At 42.3% G+C, this 20,485-nt stretch overlaps 1 protein-coding gene across 2 annotated transcripts in view; it reads right to left on the bottom strand.

Moving 5' to 3' along the window:
* cemip2 (cell migration inducing hyaluronidase 2) overlaps window positions 1-19,979 on the bottom strand; it is a 31,274-nt gene extending 11,295 nt beyond the window's left edge. Inside the window, exons 1-11 of one of the 2 annotated variants that reach the window (XM_086205863.1) lie at window positions 19,719-19,979; window positions 15,140-15,491; window positions 14,294-14,434; window positions 13,615-14,182; window positions 8,202-8,371; window positions 6,748-6,939; window positions 5,516-5,685; window positions 4,285-4,497; window positions 1,804-2,009; window positions 962-1,031; window positions 307-435 (exon numbers count right to left, since the gene is read on the bottom strand). In XM_086205863.1, the coding sequence (XP_086061989.1) occupies window positions 307-435; window positions 962-1,031; window positions 1,804-2,009; window positions 4,285-4,497; window positions 5,516-5,685; window positions 6,748-6,939; window positions 8,202-8,371; window positions 13,615-14,182; window positions 14,294-14,434; window positions 15,140-15,473 (2,193 nt within the window). In that variant the 5' untranslated portion in view covers window positions 15,474-15,491; window positions 19,719-19,979. Of the gene's footprint in view, window positions 1-306; window positions 436-961; window positions 1,032-1,803; window positions 2,010-4,284; window positions 4,498-5,515; window positions 5,686-6,747; window positions 6,940-8,201; window positions 8,372-13,614; window positions 14,183-14,293; window positions 14,435-15,139; window positions 15,492-19,573; window positions 19,681-19,718 lie in introns of those variants that run through there. The other variant, XM_086205864.1, reaches the window with a different exon arrangement.
* Window positions 19,980-20,485: the final 506 nt, after the last annotated feature.

Genomic DNA, 20,485 nt, shown 5'->3' with positions numbered 1-20,485 from the left:
GACACAGAGGGAAAAGTATTATATACCTGTCTGTGTTTACGTGTGAGTCTTGTGTATATGGAAACCTCTGCTCTGAGTTGATCCTGTGGTATAAGCAAGGTATAGTCTTAAACCTCAGGCCTCCTTCCTCTATAAGAGAGGCTGCTGTGGTCAGACTGGACAAAGAACTTACAGTTCACCTGCCTGACTTCTGTCATTACACGACAGAGAGCGTTATTGTAGAGCCAGTTTCTATGTGGGTGTGTATGTGTGCCTCTAGATGGCACAGGGCTTTAGTAACAGGAGTTTAAAGGTAACTGACATTACCTTAAAGTTGGAGTGAACACGGTTGTTGTAGAAAATCCCTAGCGGAGTGAGTTCTGCCTTGGTCTCTGGTACCATCCCATGAGAGTCTCCAGTGGAAGAGCTAGGGAACACAAACCATATGCCAGCATCCTGGAACCACAGGGAAGAGTAGGAGGAAAAGGTGAATAAGACAACTTCGGTTTGTGGACAGGTCATCAAACCACCGCTAGACAGAGGATGTAGGAAGTTATAATAAACTTGTTCCAAAGAAAGCATACACCAGGTTGGGCAGCTTATATCATCTGAACTGCTTATTACAGTTAGTGCTTCATCTAATATCACCAGACTACCCCCACACCCATAAACATTATAGCTCTCCCCAGCAGACCTCCTCATTGTTTACACTGAAGACTTGCATGAAGGTCCTGTTCTTTTTTATATTAGAGGGCTCTCATATTACTGTACTGAGACACGAAAAGCTCATAAATCCAGTTTTATTCATGGATCACTTTGTGATATGCCTGAACATTTTTAATTTTCATTTGGTAAAGTTCAGGAACACCAGAGTCTATGTAGCTTCCCTCCAGTTCATCTATCGACAAACAGCTCCTCTTTCATCCAGTCATCCATTTTTTATAAACCAGGTTGTTTTCCTAAATAACTCTGGTATTAGTACCTGAGAACCAGCGGCTGCATTGCCGATGAGGTTGTTGTTGGGATTGGTGATCCAGAAAGTTGAAACTGCTCTGGGAAACACACAAAGACGCACACAGAAAAAAAGATATAAAACGGGCAGTACCTCGGCATATGCAAGACTATGAAATAAGTCATCTCTAAAAAAGAGAGAGAAAAAAATCTCAATAATCCAGCTCTCCAACATAAACCCTGGACAGAGAGAGCGCTGCCAAAACACACAAACACACACCACACACACGCACAGCTGGAAACAGACACTGCTGCTTCTCTCACAGAGGCACTTTTCTTGTTCCTGCTATGACATGAAAACATCCGGTCCAGAGAAGAGGTTGTTATTGCATGGACACAACCACTGTCCCTCTCACACACACTTTTACTAACTGCACTATCACTATCCCATGAAGCCTCCGTGACTCAGAGACACACAAGCATTTACTAAACAGCTACGAGTCACTCGTCTTGATTCAAACTGTTGCCTGTAGGTTCGTTTCTTCCTGCCACTTCAGAGTGAATACGTTGGCGTATTCGTGGTTCTCAGACGTACTTCTGCAGTGCCCCTGCTATTATTGGTCAATGTAATTATCCTCAGGCTCACAATTGACAAGCATCTGCGAATTGAAGCTGCTGCTGAGTGGAGAAGCTGGAAATGTCCCATCCATAGAACTGTACTTGAATTAAGACTAATTCCTGGCTGTTGTGCTCTGGATGCCAGCGACTTGTGAGCATGTTCCGTATGATGGTCTATAAACTTATCTCGAGCTTTATAAGTTTGCTGTGAGGTCATGTGTCCAATCAGAGACAACCCAGGTTAAGATCTCTTACTTGCACTCAGTGCTGGGCGAGGGGGTGTAGCCCTTGTAAACCTTGTCCTTGATACTGAGGCAGAGGGTCTCATTGCGGTCGGTGGGCAGCAGAGTTCCAGGTCGTGTCAGCAGTCCGAGGTTGTGGTAGAAAGTGTTCCGCTGCTCAATCCCATCCTCAAGGAAGAAACAGTGACCCAGAGCATCATAGCCCACTGTGTTCTTAACCTGCACCAAAAGAAAAAAACAGAAGGAGCCGGGGGATGAGTTTTACAGCTGAAGTCTACTAGAAGTAGAGGATAGATACAAACTACATTATCTTTTCCATTGAAGAGGTATGATTGTAGAAATTTGGAGGCCATTGTGGTAATAAAAGAGCTAATATACCTTTGCTCGTCTACCTTGCAATCGTCTACAAGCCAAAGGAATACACTATGATCCACCTGTAAGGTGAAGCTACTTGATTAAATACGTTAAATGAGAATTTATAGAGACAATGGCTGGTGTTTTATTGAAACCACCTAAGACATACAAATATCTAAAGGGCAATCAGTGACTTCAGCCAAACCCAATGTACAAAGAGACCATCTTCACTTTGTTATCAGAGCTGGCGGCGGCATGGCTCAGAGGTAGTGAGGCTGTCTAGGAGCCCAAGGGTCACTGGTTTGATCCTCACTTCCCCCAGTGACCATGTCCAAGTGTCCTTGAGCAAGATACTGAACTCCTAATTGATCCTAGTGGCCCTGCAACGGACTGGTGACCTGTCCAGGGTGAACCCTGCTTCTCGCCCAGTGTCAGCTGTGATAGGCTCCAGCCTCCCCCACGACCCAAAGTGGATGGATGATGGATGGAAGGAAAACCAGAGCTGCCCAAAAATTTAACAAGTTCATTGGAATGTGTTACACATCCTCGTGAAGTTTTGTGAGAATCCATTTTGTAATTTTTCTACAGAATCCTGCAGCAAACGTTAGCACTTATCACTCAATGTCCACCAAGAAAACTGTCAAAGAATGCACCTCAGGGTTCCTTCTAAATGTGGTGAAAGTGTTGCATTTACATTAAACATTGCTTTGCATGCATTTATCAATGACAAATGCTGATTGGATCATTAATGGGCTGAATGCATGTAGGTATGACCATCTTTGGAATTTCCACCGGGCTTCTTGAAGATTTCCACACATGGCTCCAGAAATACCAGTAACACAGCAACTCATGAGATAAACTAGACTGATGGACATGAGAACAGAAATGAACAGCTTTTCCTGTTACGATTTGTGTCTGGTAAACTCATTTTGTGACTGGCTGAAATGTTTATCCAGGTTTTCCAAGGAAATTTTAGTGATGGGCTAAAATCCAATTTACAATTTCCTGGACAGCATGTATTATTTCCAGGATTTTGGATCATTTAAACTAATTTCCATGACTGCCAGACAAGTCTCTGAATTTCAAAGTTATCTGGGATACATGGGAACTCCGACAAAAGGACATTCATGCCGGAGGGGGAAAAAACAGCATTAACAATGTTATCTAAGAACCCTTGTAAATTCCACAACCTTTATGCTGCTAGTAAGAAGGTTTCAGCTCTGTAAGTCCTTTGCTATTGACATCATGAGAGAGCAAAATTAGCGCAGACACCCAGGCTATTTTACACACCAATGGACAGAAACACACAGGGCACACGTTGTGATTTCTAGGCTTCTCCTGCAAGGTCCTTCAGGTGTGTAAAGTGTAAAAAAAATGTCTGACACAGCTTTAAAACACACACTGATGGTGCTAAGCAACTCAGACAGTTGTCCATGGTTGGTTGCTCCTAGCTTCACAAGAATGGACCACAAATGAGAACAAAACAAATCCCAACTAAACACAAGAGACCAACCATGAATAAAAAAGAGCTCTGGTCACCACTGCATGTCTAGAAAGCAATATTACGCAACTGAAATGAAATAGCTCCTACTTGAACAGCAGAATAAAACATTGCCAGGGTAACAAACTCCGATGTATAAACAATATAATCTCCACACTGTCAGCAGCCACCGTTCATGTGTTGTGTGCGCACAAATACAGTCCAACTGCCGCAGCAAATACAATAACAGTGTTATTCTACAGTTTTGGTATTTGTAGATAAATATCAAGTATTCTGGTCTAACCAATACAAGTAAGTGACAGTACTGATAAACACTAAACTACTGTGTGTCCTTGCAATGATACAGCAGGACAGGTAATTTTATAATGAAAAGAGAGACGGGACAGAAGGGTCTGAAGAGAGAGATTTAGGAGACCACAGCAGAAGGGAGTGGAAGAAATGAAAGAAGGGAGGAAGCCGTTACAGTAATCTGATGACAGAGGATGTAATTGATGAGCAGGCAGCACGCAGCATCATATGGTCCTCATTAGTAGGAGAGGTCTCCCACATTCTCCACACATACTAGTGTTTTGGTGTGTCTACACAAGTTGTTTTTCTTCTTGCTCATATAGAATTATTCAGTACAGATGCTTGACTAACCAGCAAACCGTTGGTGGCATGTATGGTGAGACAGCGAGAGAAGGAGTGGTGTATGGAAAGGCCGTCTACGTAGGTAGGCTCCCAGTAGCCCCCCTTCTGGTCGACATCTCCACAAATGTGGAAGTGGAGGGGGTAGCGACCCGTCTCTCCCTGCTGACCCATGTTCCTCAACTCCACGTAAGACAGATGCACTGACGAGAAGTTACCGAAGATCTGATATTAGGGGAAGAGAAGAAATAAAGTTACATTAATACTGATCAATCAAGCTGTGCATTGACCTATTAGACACCATAAAAATACATTACAGCGGCCTCGTGGAGAGTAACACGAGGTTTATGTTATGTTCCAAAATACTATGTAGGCCGTCTCCTCACACAATGTTTACAGAACGATTCTTTCATCCCACTGGGATGTGAACGAAAGTTCTGCTGGCAACAAGCTACAATGAGTCCACTCGTGCCAAAACCACTGATAGTACTTTTGATGAGAGATGCGAGTTATGAAAGCACAAAGTTAATGCCAAAATATAGTCAAACAAAGAAAATCTTGCTTGACTGAAAGTTGACCTGGATTGGTTGTGTACGGGGGTTGAGGTTCTGTGGAACAGGGTAAGGTGGCCTACGGTGGCTCCTGCCCCACAAAGACTGCTATAGTGAGAAAAGCGAGATCTCAGTCACAAGAAGTTCTGCAATACATGTATCGCTAAGTTTGTAGATGTTTGTGGGTCATTAGAGGACTTCTCTCTCTTGGAGCTCTTTTTGTGGGTATGGCACAATGTGTGGTTTTTATTATGGAGGAATTGGCAAATCCATGGAGCATTTACACAGACACCGAACAGCTCACTCAGTCTCTTTTCTCTCGGACTCAAACGGAACAAATGAGGACAAGACAGAGCCTTGTTTCAACATAATCACAAGCCTCAGTACCTTAATTATGACAGGAAAGACACACCTAAGACGAGTTGAGTTCTTGCAAAGACATAGAAGGCACCATCTGCTTTATGTGTCCAGATCAGTGTGAAAAAGGTGAAAGGGTGAGAATGAGGCAAAGAAATGTTTAAGATTCAAAAACTGACTCTTCTCATTTAGCAGGGCGTGAAAACACAACGTATGGAAAATGTCTTCTAGATTGTGAATGTTGGAACATGCAGAAACATTCATCCACAAATACAAATGGAAACACAGAGAGCATGCGGTCGGAACAAGAGCCTAAACCACTCGCTAACACACACCTTGATGTGGCCTCCATAGGTGTCGTGACTGTAGAACTGGCATCCGTTGTTTCCATAGCAGGAGTTTTCCATTTCTCCATGGATGAGAATATTTCTGGAGAGCAGAGCCACTTCAGCACGCATGTCCACTCCATCTACGATCTCTCCAACATGGTTATACAAAGGCTTCCCTGGGCAGCACACAAGCAGAGTACTGGTCATTTCCTAAAATTTGAAAACTTTGAAGTATAATACATTTAAGTGGAATCAGACTAAACCTGGAAAGCTTTAAGTAATTACTCTCTTATCCAAAAAAAGCAAAGAACATGGATGGAAAACTTTGACCTAATAATGCACTACAGAAGACATAAATTAACTGCAAAGTGCAAAACAATCTGGCATCCAACTCTTGAGTAAGCTTTCACCAGTGGAATGTCTAAATGTTGAAATGAACAGGCAGTGCAAGTAAAAAAAACGTGACTCTGGTATTTTATTTATGAAAATGGTGATCTTCCAATGTCAACCAGGGTTATTACCAATGCCTCACAGCGCTCACTGAAACAAACAAATGCCCATATCTCACGCGACCAGCTAGAATAATAAAGAAAATCCAATCCAATCAAATACACATGAAACACAAATAATCAGCCCTTCGACACCAGCCGCTCAAACCTTACCCGTGAAACACAACACTAGGCCCACGCACACACACATCCTTCCATCCAGGAAGGGAGCGGCCCTTTGCTGACAGCAGAATAATGAGATGGGGAAACATGTCAGATAGTAAGATGGCCAACGACTAACAGATTGTTTGAGATTGACACTGAGGAGAAATAGGAAGAAGGAGAAGAGGCGATGTGCACCAATGTGATTGGCACTGTATGAAAAGAAAATATGATATGATAGTTCCTTGTGACCTCTCATATAACCGTAACAGCTGAACATGAAATCAGACCTCTGTGGACTTTGGAATAAGAAGCACTGCTGTTCATCTTCTTATCACATCGACTGACAGCAAAAAATTAGTCATCACTTTTCTGCACAGCTTTAGGTCATAAATGGGTCACAACAGTATTTCTCTCCCTTCATTATGCAACCACTGGGCAGAGCTGTAGCTCATAATTCCTGCAGTGAAAACCTTGAGTCAGACGACAAACCTCAAACACAAGGAGAGAGTGAATCACAAGGACCATTTTAGTTTGTGTTCTCTCAGACCGGTATCCCCTCACTCAGACCGCCGTCCTCTCTCTCACCTTGAATCCTGACCTGCCGGCTGGTGCACTCAGGGCAGTGCAGCACTGTAAACTCTTCAGCTTGATGCATCGAGTAATCTGTGCTGGCAACAACAATCTGATTCCCAGGTTGCCAGCTCTGTTGCACTTCGTCCTGCAGGTTCAGCACCACCTGGTCCACAGCATCCACTTGGAAGCCGGAGATCGGGAAACCTGGGAGGGCATGGAGGAACATTCGAGAAGAATATCATGATGAAAGCAGCTGCCTTGTTATTATATTTAATATGTAACAGATGGAGAATCATGCATCTTTGATTATCTGGCTTTCAGATGAGAGCCACAAAAGGCCTTATGAAGGCTCTTAATTCCTTTATATGGACTTTTTAATGAAATTTACAGCAAATATCATTCACATGGGGGACAAAAATGGATTAAAGACAGTAATAGGAAGAGCCTCCAATACTATGTATTCTTTTCAACAGTTTTTCAACATATTTTTTCTGTGGGAAAGCAGCTAGCCTGAATTCTGAATCAACCAACATAATTGTAATAAAAATCTGAATTAACATCTTAAATCATGCTGAGGATGTCTGTGTAGGTTCTCATTCATCCAGGTCATCGTAGATCGAAGCGAAGTAAAATCTGGTCAACTGGACGTAAGTTTATCTTGATAAACTTATCAAGATAAACTTACGTCCAGTTGACCAGATTTTACTTCGCTTCGATCATGCTGAGGATGTGCAATAATATCAGCAGATTTTGGAATTAAAAAAAATATATATCAGTATCAAGTCTCTTCTTCTTTGCCTATCATCTGCTGTCATGATGAGGAACCTGTAATAAATATGATTATTGTGCTTTTCAAAATGTTTTGGAAATAAAGAAAAACTTTACTTTTAACATCATAAAAACCTGCTATCAGCCATATCAGATGTAGAAATACTGGCATTTCACATAAAATCCAATATCATAAGTCCCTAATTAAAGCAGCCATGTACTCGTCAATGGTAGGCGACAACAAAAATAACAGAAAAAACATGGTAAGATATCATCGTTGTCCATTTCCACAGTGAATTATTGTTGAAATGGGCTTTACGAGGTAAAGGCATGTTTGGTCCCAATAAACAAACAGTTCAAAGGGTGTGCAAGTGCTTCACCTGAACTACACGCACATGCACACACACACACACCTGCCTCAAGACCTGGTATTTGTCATAATGACATGGCCACAAAAACACAGGCATAAGAATGTCTTTCATGTTGAGATGATTGATCTGTCGAGCGGCTGGCATTTGCTTAACCTCATTCCTCACCCAGTCACCTTGTGCCCAAGTCCACTTCACCTCAGCTGCTTCCATTACCCAGAAGACAAACTACAGACAACCCAAACTAGAAACTGCCCACCGATGTGAACGCTCAGTAGCTTAGTTTACTGGCTGTTGACACTGAACTGATTCCACCATGAAGCGTCTCACCATTTTTCCACTCGCTGTAGGCGGTGACTGAGAAGCCCACTCCGTTCACGGTGGTGAAGTTCCTGCTGGCCACAGCTCTTCCTCCGGTGTCATGGTTTTCATGTTCCCTAACGTCCTCGGAGCATGATGCGTTACCACCACCAACCACAGAGACCAAAGCCCACGCCTGCCTAAAGAGAAATTATATCCATATCAGATGACTTCTAACATGCAAAATGGCTTTAGAGTGTATCAACTCTCAACAGCTATCAGTCGCTCCATCTTACATCACTTGTTAGATCTTTAAATCCACTACAATGAGTCTGTATCACTCGTTCCTACAAAATGTTTCAAAAACACACACAGACACACCGAATGAAAATTTGCAGAAGTCACTGTTGCAACCTGTAGTAACATGACGTGACACGGTGAAATGTCTCCAACAATCATACATTTGATTTCTAAGATGAAGCCCCCGGTATTGTTGAAAAATTGCCTAAAATAAGAAACAAATTCATCAGGGCATGTTAGATATTTAGGATTGTGTAGGAATCAACTGACGGTGCCACAGGGAGCCATAAGAAGAAAAAGCCAGCACTCACAATGTCCTTTTTTTGTGATTTAATGGACCGTTAACGCTGAGGCCTTGGTCAGAGCTGGCTTCTTCTTCTCCTCTATCATTGTGATAGTGGCCGCACACCCAGGAGGTTATTTTTGTGCTCATATTTGGTTGTTTTTACCGCAGGAAGTTGGCAACAGCGCAGACACAGTGAGCAGCGGCAGTTACAGGGACAAAATTATAGTTTCCCAGAAACAAGTTTCACCAGATGCAAGTGTAGTTGTCGGTCAGTAGACAAGTCTCCGTGTAAAAATCTACGAGTGAAAAAAGTAACTGGGCATTTGAGTCAGTTTAATGTAACATCTTACAGATGTGACAGCAGGGTGCGTCCTAAACTACCAAACAACTGTATTACTCATTCAGGGTTAGAACAGGTGTTGAAGAACAGATGTTTTCATTTTAGTAAAGTCACTCATGAAATGTGTCAAACCAGCAGAAGAAGGCTAAGAGGTGCACGGCAAACAGGTGAATGCCTTGGAATAATAAAAAAGATGAGGAGATGAGAGATTATTAAAAATGTCCAAAGGGTTGCAGAGTTCATTTGGCTCACAGGAATGATGGGTGTACCTTCCACATCAAACATGTCAGTCAGCTCCAGCTTTTTATTTTATCCTCTTTCCTCACTGGCTATCTTATGAAACAAGAATGTCAAGACAATTATTTTCAAAGGCGATTACGAACTGAGAAGGAAAGGCTGAAATCATCTGAGTGGAGGAGCTTGCGGGTGTGGATTGCGAGAGGGACTGGGTGTGAGTTAAAGGGTGTATGCCCAAAAACAAGACAAGTGTTTTAGCCTTAGACCATTTTAATGTCATGAATTCTTGAATATCATCCTCAGGCATTAGCTGATTCACTCAAATGACCTTCTTTCAGGTCCAGAATCACACCTTCCATAAGCCTTCACTTCACATTACCAAGAGGACATCAGCTGGGGACACGACATGTTTGTTATCTAGTGCACAAGGGTGTAAACTGATCATAACCCAATGCGATTTGCCTTAAAATAATACATGCACTTTTCCCACCCAAGCTCTGCTGAGTGACACACTAGCCTGTCAGTGATATTCACGCCTAACCTACGAAGCAGTGTTAACAACAAACTCAAACTTATCGTCTCTGTAAAGACGCTGGCTTAACGTGAGGCAGGAATACTACTAAAATAAAGAAACAAATTGAATTTTTCACTGATGAGTCATTCATTTGCTAACAAACTAGAAACATAAAGGCATTTCAAAACTCCTCCACACAACCAATAGGACTGTTGTGGTGATCAATATCCTCTAAATGACCTGCCATTTCACATTCCAGTGGTAGAATAAAAGTCTGTTAGGTTAGAGACAGAAGTAATTTGTTCACAAGAGAAGTGTTTCCACATCCCACTCAATCATAAGTTTCCAAGATGATTTAAAACAAACTGGGGATACGACGCAAAAAAGCAAATGTAGATGAGTTTGCATCAGCTGGTATGGAGTAGGGTTCAGCAATACACCATTTAAATGTTACACTGTATCGTGTCTTTTTTTCCCTCTCCTAGTATCGAGAACCGTGACACGCAGGAAGAGCCATCTATCTGTGTAACATGGAGAGTGTGCTGGACATGTTGCTGCTGTCTGGAGACAACAGCAGCAGAAACAACTGATCAGTCATGTGAGGTGAAGATTCGCTTAATTGTAAGAAAAAGAAGGGTTTCCACCTTCCTATTTGTGCAGTCACCCTTTAAAAAAAAAAAAGGTTAAAAAAAAACCATGATGTGAGCACAAACACTTTTTTTGGCAAATATAAGGGAGTTTCATCAACCTTTTCCACTGTGATATTTTAAGATGGTTAATGGACATGTGAATGATCAGCAGCGAAGGCAGCACGACATGACACACTTTAACACCAAACAGAAGAGGTACAGTTATTTGAAGTATTACTTCAGGATTCATGAAAAATAAAGTACAACCACCAAAGTGATGACACACCTACAAAATCTCCCTCGACCATCAGTTGCTATTTATGACGTTATTAACTCCAGTTTCTCTCTATTCATGCTCGTCCCCGATGTCCAGCTGGCACAATCATCCATCCTCCTCTAGATCAATGTGCCGGTGTCATGTCACTATGCACCCCACCAATACACAGACAGGAGCCACCTGGAGACCCTCTCTGTTCTGTCACTACAGCCCCTGTCCTGAGACTTCTTTGTATTTTCCTGGGGGAAAAAAAAAATTCAAAGAAGACACCCCACTTCTATCCTGAGGCTACTGATTTTTGTGTGAGCTTGGAAGAAATAAAATCAGACCTGGATGAGAGCAAGCTGGAGGCATCAGAGAGGGGAAAATATATGTGTCATTTGTCCTTAAGCTGCGTTCCCGAGGTGATGTTCATCAACCCCACTGTGTGTGTGTGTGTGTGTGTGTGTGTGTGTGTGTGTGTGTGTGTGTGTGTGTCTCCAATGAGTCACATTACATTAACGACAGGGGTCAACAGACACAAGGTAAAGGCCACTGCACTCAGTGCCAGGAAAGATTTTTGACGTCACTGAGATCAACCTCGAGACATTTGAAGGAAACTGTGTCATGTGCCCTTAAGTTAATGTTTATCTGAACTTCAGCATGAGTTGGTAGTCAAAGAGGTTCATAAAACACACCCTAGGGGGACGCAGGTATTAAATTTGATGTAAAATAATAAAAAATGTAGAAAAGAACAATCTCCTCCTATAAATTTTATGCTTTTACTCCCCAGCTGCTAACATAGTGTGACTTTAATGAGACTCTAAACTACACACTGTCTGATAAACTTGTGCTATGTTTCCTCCTGTGACAGTCAAGGCCCCAGAATGCTAAGATAAGAATCCTCAGTTGAATAAATGGTGAAAGGACTGGAAGAGTCTGCACAGCGTGACCCTACTGCTGCACACACAAGCAGCGCTGAACATACGCAGCGCTTTATATCCTATCGTCAGATCCATTTAAACCACTGTGCAGTGGATTTGTGTGAAGACATTCTGTGCTGCCTCGGCTCTCACCCCCAGAGCCGAAATGTGACACTGGAGAATTTGGTGTAGCAGTTGGCTTTTCAGCTAACCAAGGAACAAACCAAGCCAAGCTACAAATAACTCAGAATGAAATGCTACACTTAAGACTTTACATTGAGAGGAACACATGTTCATATAGGAAGAGAAGATTTAATCTCACATCCAGCTACAATTTAATTAGTTCAATGAATGGACATACAGAGAGCAGGCTCACGCACAGGACTTATGTCCAAATTGTAGTATTTGTCCTTTGAGGGAATAAGCATGATGGAAATAAAACCTCCTGAATAGTCACATTTTGCACAAATCCTGGAAACTCTCCGACCCTAACCCTGCTATCCGGTGCGTGCTTCCTTTCCTGGCAGAGCAAGATACAGCTGAAGCTCAGGGGAAACAGGAAGAGTAATAGCTCGCAACGATTCAAGTGAGAATCCCACATGAAAAGGAAGAAAAGGGAACATTTTTCCAGATCATAGGAAGCTGGAACAAAATGATATTATTGTTAGTCCAAGTATTAGGTGTCAAAGGTGAGGAGCTTTACTTAAGTGGTTAAACAAAAACAAATTAACCTTCTTCTATCAGCCCCTGGAGACCCAACATAAACAAAACACTCCCAAAGATCTGGAACGGTCAGCATGAAAAAACAATACATACAGTCCAGGACACCGCTGTGCCTCGAAACCATTCACGCATATTTTCATACTGTTGACACACATACACAGGCCAAGAGGATCAGACCACAAGAATCCAGTCTGGACTTTGTTCGGCGATACCCTTTCACACATTCAACACAAAGAGGAAGAATGGCTGGGTGTCTTATCACCTACTGGAAACACTCAGTTTGGTTTTGGCAAGGTGTGGATGCTGGGTAGAAAAGGCAGGAGGCAGGACATCTCGTAAATAATGTGCTGGCGTCCTGTAGCCGGCTTGTATTTTAGCAATGAACAACTGGGGCTTTTGCCATGACTTTAATTTGTCTGCTGATTTTGGAATCGGCCCTTACCAGCACAAGTTCCATAATCGCATTACCTCGTAGTTGCTGTTTACTGTATATTGTCTTGTGCAGCCACGTTCCTGCATGGTGCTGCAGAGGAAACAACTGGCTAAATTGATTTTCATTCTGCGATAGTAGAAAAAAACCCTCTCTGGCTTGTTTATGTCTGTAAATCAATCATAATCACTCGCGACAGTGCAAAGCCCCAGGATACAGCAACACTGGTCTTGCAAAAAAACATCAGGGGGTACACCACTATCTATTCTGGAAACTTCTCTATAGATCCAAATTCGGCGTATGTCTCTACAACTATCCAACCAACCTTCCTTATTTTATGATTCAAATCTTGGGAAAACGTGCTATTTTCCAGGTGTAGGTTGCTAGTAGCTCGTTGTTGTTTCACGTATCCAGGAGGACTGTGACAACAGCAGCATCTGAGAAGCAAAAGGGGTGAAGAATTCTGACTGAAATCATTGCCCCATGACAACTTTATACCTGCGACGCTGACCTGATAAACCAGACAATTGTTCTGGATCGACTCCACGTTCGTATTATGCCAGTTGTGCAGCAGTTGAATAAAACACTAATCACACTGTCTCCCTCCCCGTGAATTTGCCAGATGTTGTCCTGTTCCATTCCCACATGGGTTCTATCACAGACTTTGTGCTTTGAACATGGCGGGTAGGAGTTTGTTCACCCCAACTGATTCAGACATTTGTGAAAAGCTTTTCTGAGTAATTTCAGGTTTGCCACACAGGTGTGAAAGGTCTATGTGCATTCCTGAACTGGCGCTGTTATTTACCTGTATTTGAGATCATGGACGAAGTTGCTGCCAAGTGTCTCCTCAATTGCCTTCTTGGTTTCATCCAGAAGACTTTTGACAGCAGAATCTCCTACTGCCAGGGTAACAATGCGACCCGCAGGCAGGTTTTGAAGCAGCTGAGTGAGCCGACGACTGTCATTACGGGAATCATGAGTGTCATAACGCTCACAAAGTAGCACTGCGGCTGTATCCTGATCCACCACACGCAGGTTGATGCCCCGGCTGAAGTTGCGTTGGAAAGCATAACCTCCTGTGGCCAGACCTGATGCTGGGATGCTTCGGGTCAGCAGGGACCAGGAAACTCTCTCAATGCCATGTAGCTCCAGAGTTCCACCACTCATGACACCAATGAACTTGCGCCCCAGACCAGGTACTTCTGGGACCTTCTTGTCATCAGAACGACCTAAAAGGGCGATGGTGGCACGAGAACGGTAGCGACATTTGGGCGCCCCGATGTGAAGGGCTCCACCATCTTCTATGAGGACATGTCCTGTTCTCAGGGTTATGTTTTTTGAGCCGTCAGCTTTGTCTGCAAAAACTACCCGACCTGGGAGGGGTCAGTGGGTGATACATATTAGTTCTTGTATGCTGTACAATATTCTGTCCATTGAGAGTCATCAATATATCAACTCAAAATGCTACTTCTTCCCATGCTTACCTCCTGATTGGATGGTCAGTGACTGGAAGGTTGCGGATGCGTCTAATCTAAACAAGTCTCCCTTTCGGACAACAGCAGCCTTTTCTGGCTGGTGGCCTGGCTTCCAGCTACTCAAGGATGGGTTGTGGTCTGGACAATTCTCTGGAAATAAGACCCATCAAGAAAAAAATCTGAAAAGCCTGTGTGTGTATAAATAGACAGCTATGTGCAGCATAGAGGTAAACACAGAGACAAGCTCACGGAAAATGTAAACTCTTTAGGAAATACACTTATTGTCCATCATTTTTTGAGCTGAAAAAGCAGACTGATACCCTTCTATCTTCCTCTGCTTTCTTAATAGATGCCCAATCATAACGTCTGTCAACAAACCTATGTCTTTTGTTGACAAGTTGAAGAGTGATTGCTGCTACTACTACTACTACTACTACTACTACTACTACATGGCTCACTTTGTAACAGGGCATGAGGAAGAGTACTTATGGATAAACCAACATCCTGAACTGGATGTTTGTGAAACGGAATATACATACAGGAGGAACTGCAGTTTTTGGAAGCTGAGAGACGAGACATGATGCTAAGGAAGTAGTTCTGGGTATGTGCCTGAACATCTTGTCATTTTTTCAAATTTTTGATAAGTACTACCCTAGTTCTATTAATGCAGGCATAGGCTATTGTGTAAAAAAAAAAAAAAAAAAAAAGAGTATTTGATGAATTTTGAGACAGTTTTCTTTACTGACCCACCACTAGCATTCACTGCAGCTAAGCTAATTAGCTTTCAGCCCTCCATTTGTGGTCTGGAACTATGTAATCCCCAAGAAGAGTGTGTCCATCAACACTGATACTCACCGTCAAGAGTCTCTCCACTTGTCAGACTAAGGATGAGTATGAGGGTGAGGAAGAAGGCACCCATCGACACTCCGAAGCAGATCAGTGTGTTCTTTCGTTGCTTGAGGCTCTGAGCACGTTCCCGGTGCTGGTTCTCTTCTGACAGGTTGAAAGTGGCTTCCCGCTGGGGCAGCGGGCCATGAGGTTTTATCGGTGGGGGTGGCGGAGCTTTGGCGGGTGGTGGTGAGCGGACAGGAGCCACCCGTCCAGGAACATAACCTGGAGACCTCTGGTGATTGCTGTGGGGAGGGGCCACAAAGACTGGGAAGCGACTGGGGCCATCACTTGTCGGCATGGTATATGTGTCTGCTGTCTGGAACGAGAAAAAAGAGGAAAGATCGGAAATAAAGTCAGAGACACAAACAGCTACTAAGAGCCATGCAATATTTCCTTATGAATCTGTAGCCACGTTTACATGCAGACTTTTTCTTCATTCTGATTGAAATTATTCCGATTGAAGAGCTCGGGTCTACTGTTTACATGTGACGTGATCTATTCCGATCTGGTGTTTACATGTGCCACTTCATTTAATCGGAACCGTCGTTTTACGGCTGTGTCACATGCAGAGCGATGTAAACATCACGTGACTGATCAATGATGGAGGTCCATCGTGTGATCAGCACAGTCGTTCCGATTGTGTTGACACATTTATTCAAGCAAAGGCTTGATACGAAGGCGCTTCTACTGGAAGCACTGTTGGATTGGCATATCTCGCAATGTCAGCAAAACAAAAACAATTTGTGTATCCACCATTGATTTGGAGTCGCACCAAACTTAAATGGGATGTTCCTTGACCTAAAGTTGGTTTGAAATTTGTTGCTGCCATTGAGAAAAACGTGTGACACAATTTTTTATCAGTAGCAATCAAAGCAACAGATTTTTTTTAGATTTGCTACGAGAGAAAAACCTTTTCAAGCCGCGTGACTTATGTTTGATGAAAGGTCTGTTCTCACCATATATATCAAATACACTTTAAAACATTACTTTTTTCTTATTCTGGCAAGCAAAATACTGTCATATGTCAGACATCTTTTAAGTAGTGATAATCAAATGTCTTAGGGGTTAAGAGGAGGAACTGAAAGGAAAAGACATCAAAGAAAAGAGGTCAGCGAAGAGGAAGAAGACACTAAAAAGCACGTAAATGAGAGGAGAAACAGCAGGAGACAAATAAAGGGAACAGGGCAGACTTGGAGGAAGTGGGCCAGGGCAATAAGTCAAGGTAATGATCCTGTAAATCTGTCTTAAATACACTATTAGCCTACTCCTCAAAAAATGTCAACTTGTCCTCTGGCTATTGTGGCTCGAATGGCAACAATGTTGGCTTTTGTTCGTAGTAACGAAAAATAAAGGATCGCAACATTCCTGAGACTATGTTAACGCAGCCAAAACAGATGGCACCAATTACAGTTGGGAATGAGCGCTCCAGCTCTGGTCAGCGCTCCTCAAACATCACAAAAGTGGAGAAAATAGCACTGAGTGAGCTGCAGACACACATAGAATGATCATATAGACACACACCTGCACATACAAACACACAGATGGAAAGGAAATGACACTGCAGAAAAAAAGGCTTCAGCTGCACATTTCTTGAAACCAAACAGCCTGTTCCACTGGAAGGACAGCCTTCATGTCTTCATGAACAAAGCATCAGCAAACTCAAACTCTGACACATTAAATTCTGGCCATACGTCTTCAAAATGACCCCGCTGTAAAAGCTAAATAAAACTGCAACAACTGTCTTTCAGAGGCCAATTCAAACAAATGACATGCTGCACAAGTGGGCGTTCAGTCATTATCATGTCAAGCAAATTAGTCAGCAGCACTTTAGCCCGGAGCACAATAAACCTCTTCAGCTCCCAGACAAAGACATATATGATCACGGAGCACTCAGCAAGAGCTCAGCCATCTCTGTAGGACACAATAGAAGCTCTTCAATGTTATGAGAACACTTTCAGCTGCAAATAACAATTCTATTCATCAGTACTGATCCGTCTCTTCAGGGCTGATGGTGATTTGGCTGACAGCTGATATTTACATATTAATCAGGATAACAACAGGTTTACACTTCATTTCCAAATAGCTCTGTTTATGCATGCGAGTCAACTGGAAGTCCGTTCATTCCTATGGAAACCTCTGTAATCTCCCATGTGTCTGCAAAACTCCTCCTATTTTTTTCCCCCAGTCCAAAATATGTGTTGAGGTATGTTGAAAAATGGACCTTTTGCATTTGATTTTGGAGAGATTGTATCCACAGTGTGCTAGCAAAGGTTAACACCTTGCATTATGGGTCCTTTTCGTTGCTCCGTGCACATATTCCACATGTCTGGATGGTTAAAAAACACACAATTTATGGACACCAATAAATCAGTCACACTTTATTTGTATAGCCCTTTAGCATAAATACAATGCAATACCATATGCTTTACATACACAAATGAAAAGCCATAAACCCACCAGATAAAAATATATCTAAACCCTAAATATTTATAAAAGCCCATAAATCAAATATTTATTATATTTAGAGTGAATAAATCTATATATAAATCTCACAAAATTACCTGTTGGGTAAATAACTAGAGATGCATGATGATATCAGCAGGTCGTCAGTATTCAGAGATAAATAAACATACAGCATCAGACCAATTGACATATTCCTAAAAATCAGGAGGACTCTGGGATAAAGGGCATTTGGGGAGAGCGTTGGGACAAAGACATCTTTTCTTCAGGTTAAAGTTGATCAAAAATGACCAAAAACAGTTTCCATATCAGTTTCAAAATGAGATAAGAAGGAATCTCTACTCTAGGGAAGCACACGTCAGTGGATTATCTGTTTCATATCGTGAATCTTGGTCTTAATCTAACCTGGAATGTTGTCAACAAAGCCATGCCTCTTTGTGCATCCTTGTCTGGAGGTTCATACTATCAGTCTGCGCTATCCTGGGGAGCAGCGGGATGGGACCATCCCTCAGGCGTCACTCTTCATAACCATATCTAAGGCTATGTTTTTATTCACATTCCTCACCATAAAAGGGGCCAAGCTGATCCCACTCTCCCGTTCATACAAACTGACCTGTCAGAGCCCTCACCTTAAGATCCTCAGCTCCTCTGATCACAAGGCTCCACAGCCCCTCACCAACACATTTCCTCATGCTCTTAGACCTCGCACTCACATCGTCCTGATTTCAGCGCTACTGAATATCAAACAGATGTGAGGGAAGCTCTGGAGTCAACAGACATCACGCATTCCTCGCCTGTAAAATCATTATTTGACTTCTTTGGAAATTGACACTGGCAGCTAAACAAAGCACAGTGAGCCATGTGTTCCAGCAATTCTCCCTTCAAGTTTCTCAAACAACAGCGTTACAACTCTTCCTGATGAACTAGTGCCATATGTGCCATGTGTATGACAACTAGTTAGTACAACATTTGCATTTTGCACATGGTAAACAACACATCTAAGTACTCTAACATTTTCCTTAAACCCAAAACATTTGTAAAAGCCCATATAAAAGAATTTAATGCACTGTTTAACAGGCAAAACTGGGCCAATATAAATATCAGCCTCAATAATGATCAATAAAAACAGGAATGCTGATACACGGGACACAACTTACTCCTAAAGAGTTACTCATTAAAGGACATTCTTAAAATTGGTAAAACAGTACATGAAATACAAAATGCAACAATTTGTTACACTTTACGGTGGTTTTTTTAATTTGCATTTGTGGGCTGATAGTATTTTCAGTGCTGACACCGATACAGCGTATTATTAGCATGTAGGTAAGTAAGTGATGCTGAGCTGGGTAGAGAAAATGTTCAAACTGCTGCGCCTCAATTTACAGCAATAAATGAACATGAGTGTAATGGAAGGATATCTGAACCATACATGTACTTTTTTTGTTAGAAAAAGGGGCAGGAGGTGTTAACGTTCAAAATATATCAACATGTGTGTTAATGAAACTATCTTGATTAAAAATTTAAATGTCTTGAGTTCCTAGCTGGATTTAAAGGACATTAGAGGAAAAAAAAACCCCAAACAATTCAATTTTACAGACTTTATTCCAATGTGGGATACCGAACTGGGTTTTCCTGTTTATGATTTTTTTTAAATATTTATATATGTGACTTATTTTTTACACTTGAAGACATAAGTGTCACAACAAATGAGGAACCGAGAGATAAAAATTTCCGTACTGACAAAATACTACTATGGATGTGCTAGCCTGAATTGGCTAGCTTAGCGTCAGTGTTATAATGCTACATTCATTTCAGTACTTTGACAGTTCCCAGGGTATATATACATATACATACACACATATATTTATTTATTTATTTATTCATTAATATATATGGACACGTCGCGTTTAATTAGAAACTACATTAAGTGTTACTCACCTGCCAGGACACACGAATAAAGCACCATTTCTAACCGTTTTACTGTCTTTTAAGGCTCGAATGGAACCCAACGAGTGGACCCCCCTCCCTTCTCCAGCAGTTGTCCCAAACACAGACACAATGTAAGCGGTCGCGGGGTTGTTACCGTCGGGGCGGCTGTCCTGCTCCACTCCCGCTCTGTCCATACGCTCGCGAGCCAGCCGTTGAAGACGCTGCCGTCCCGTGGGGAGGGGGGGCGGGCGGGTGATAAGACGACCGAGTACCGTCTCACCCTCGCCGTTGAGCTTTCCGTGTCCCTTTTACAACACCTTTTACTCACATGGTGGGGCTTTTTTTTTTCTTTCTGTTGATGGGCTGTCGTCCGTCCGACGGTCTAACCCCCCCCGACCCACCAAGAGCAGGGAGGGGGCGTGGCTTAGGAGAGAGGAAGTCATGGGGCGTTCAGGTGATGTGGGACATTTTAAAGTTTGAGTAAGAAATCATAAATACATATCACAGGTGGTTTATGAATTTCAGATGTTGGAAATTCAGTGACTTTTCTTTTTTGGGGGGAGGGGGGCTCAATACAACATGATTAGCTACGTTAAAGAATTTCTTAAAAGCACTGTCTTACTTAACTTCTGTACATCAATATTAATGTCCATGCGAATTGTAAATATATTTATGCATCATAACTAGCTTATTCTTGTTATAATTCACTGAAAGCCGCACATTGCAATTTGAGGGTATTATGTTTACAATCCGCCGTTCTAAAGTCCCCAATATAAAATTTAATAATAATAAAAAAAACACGTTTAGGTCACGGGACTGAAAGTGATAGATATGAAATTCTCCCGTACGCAAGCTTGTTTACCGTCTGTTGGTGAAGCAACTGCACGTGTATATAACTCGTTACAGAGACCAGCCACGTCT

This window comes from Aulostomus chinensis, chromosome 6 (assembly GCF_037954235.1).
Source record: "Aulostomus chinensis isolate RoL2024-O1b breed Wild chromosome 6, RoL_Achi_v1.0, whole genome shotgun sequence".
NCBI classification, from domain to species: domain Eukaryota; kingdom Metazoa; phylum Chordata; class Actinopteri; order Syngnathiformes; family Aulostomidae; genus Aulostomus; species Aulostomus chinensis.
Note: the sequence above shows the minus strand (reverse complement) of the source record. Positions and strands in the feature narration are given on the sequence as shown.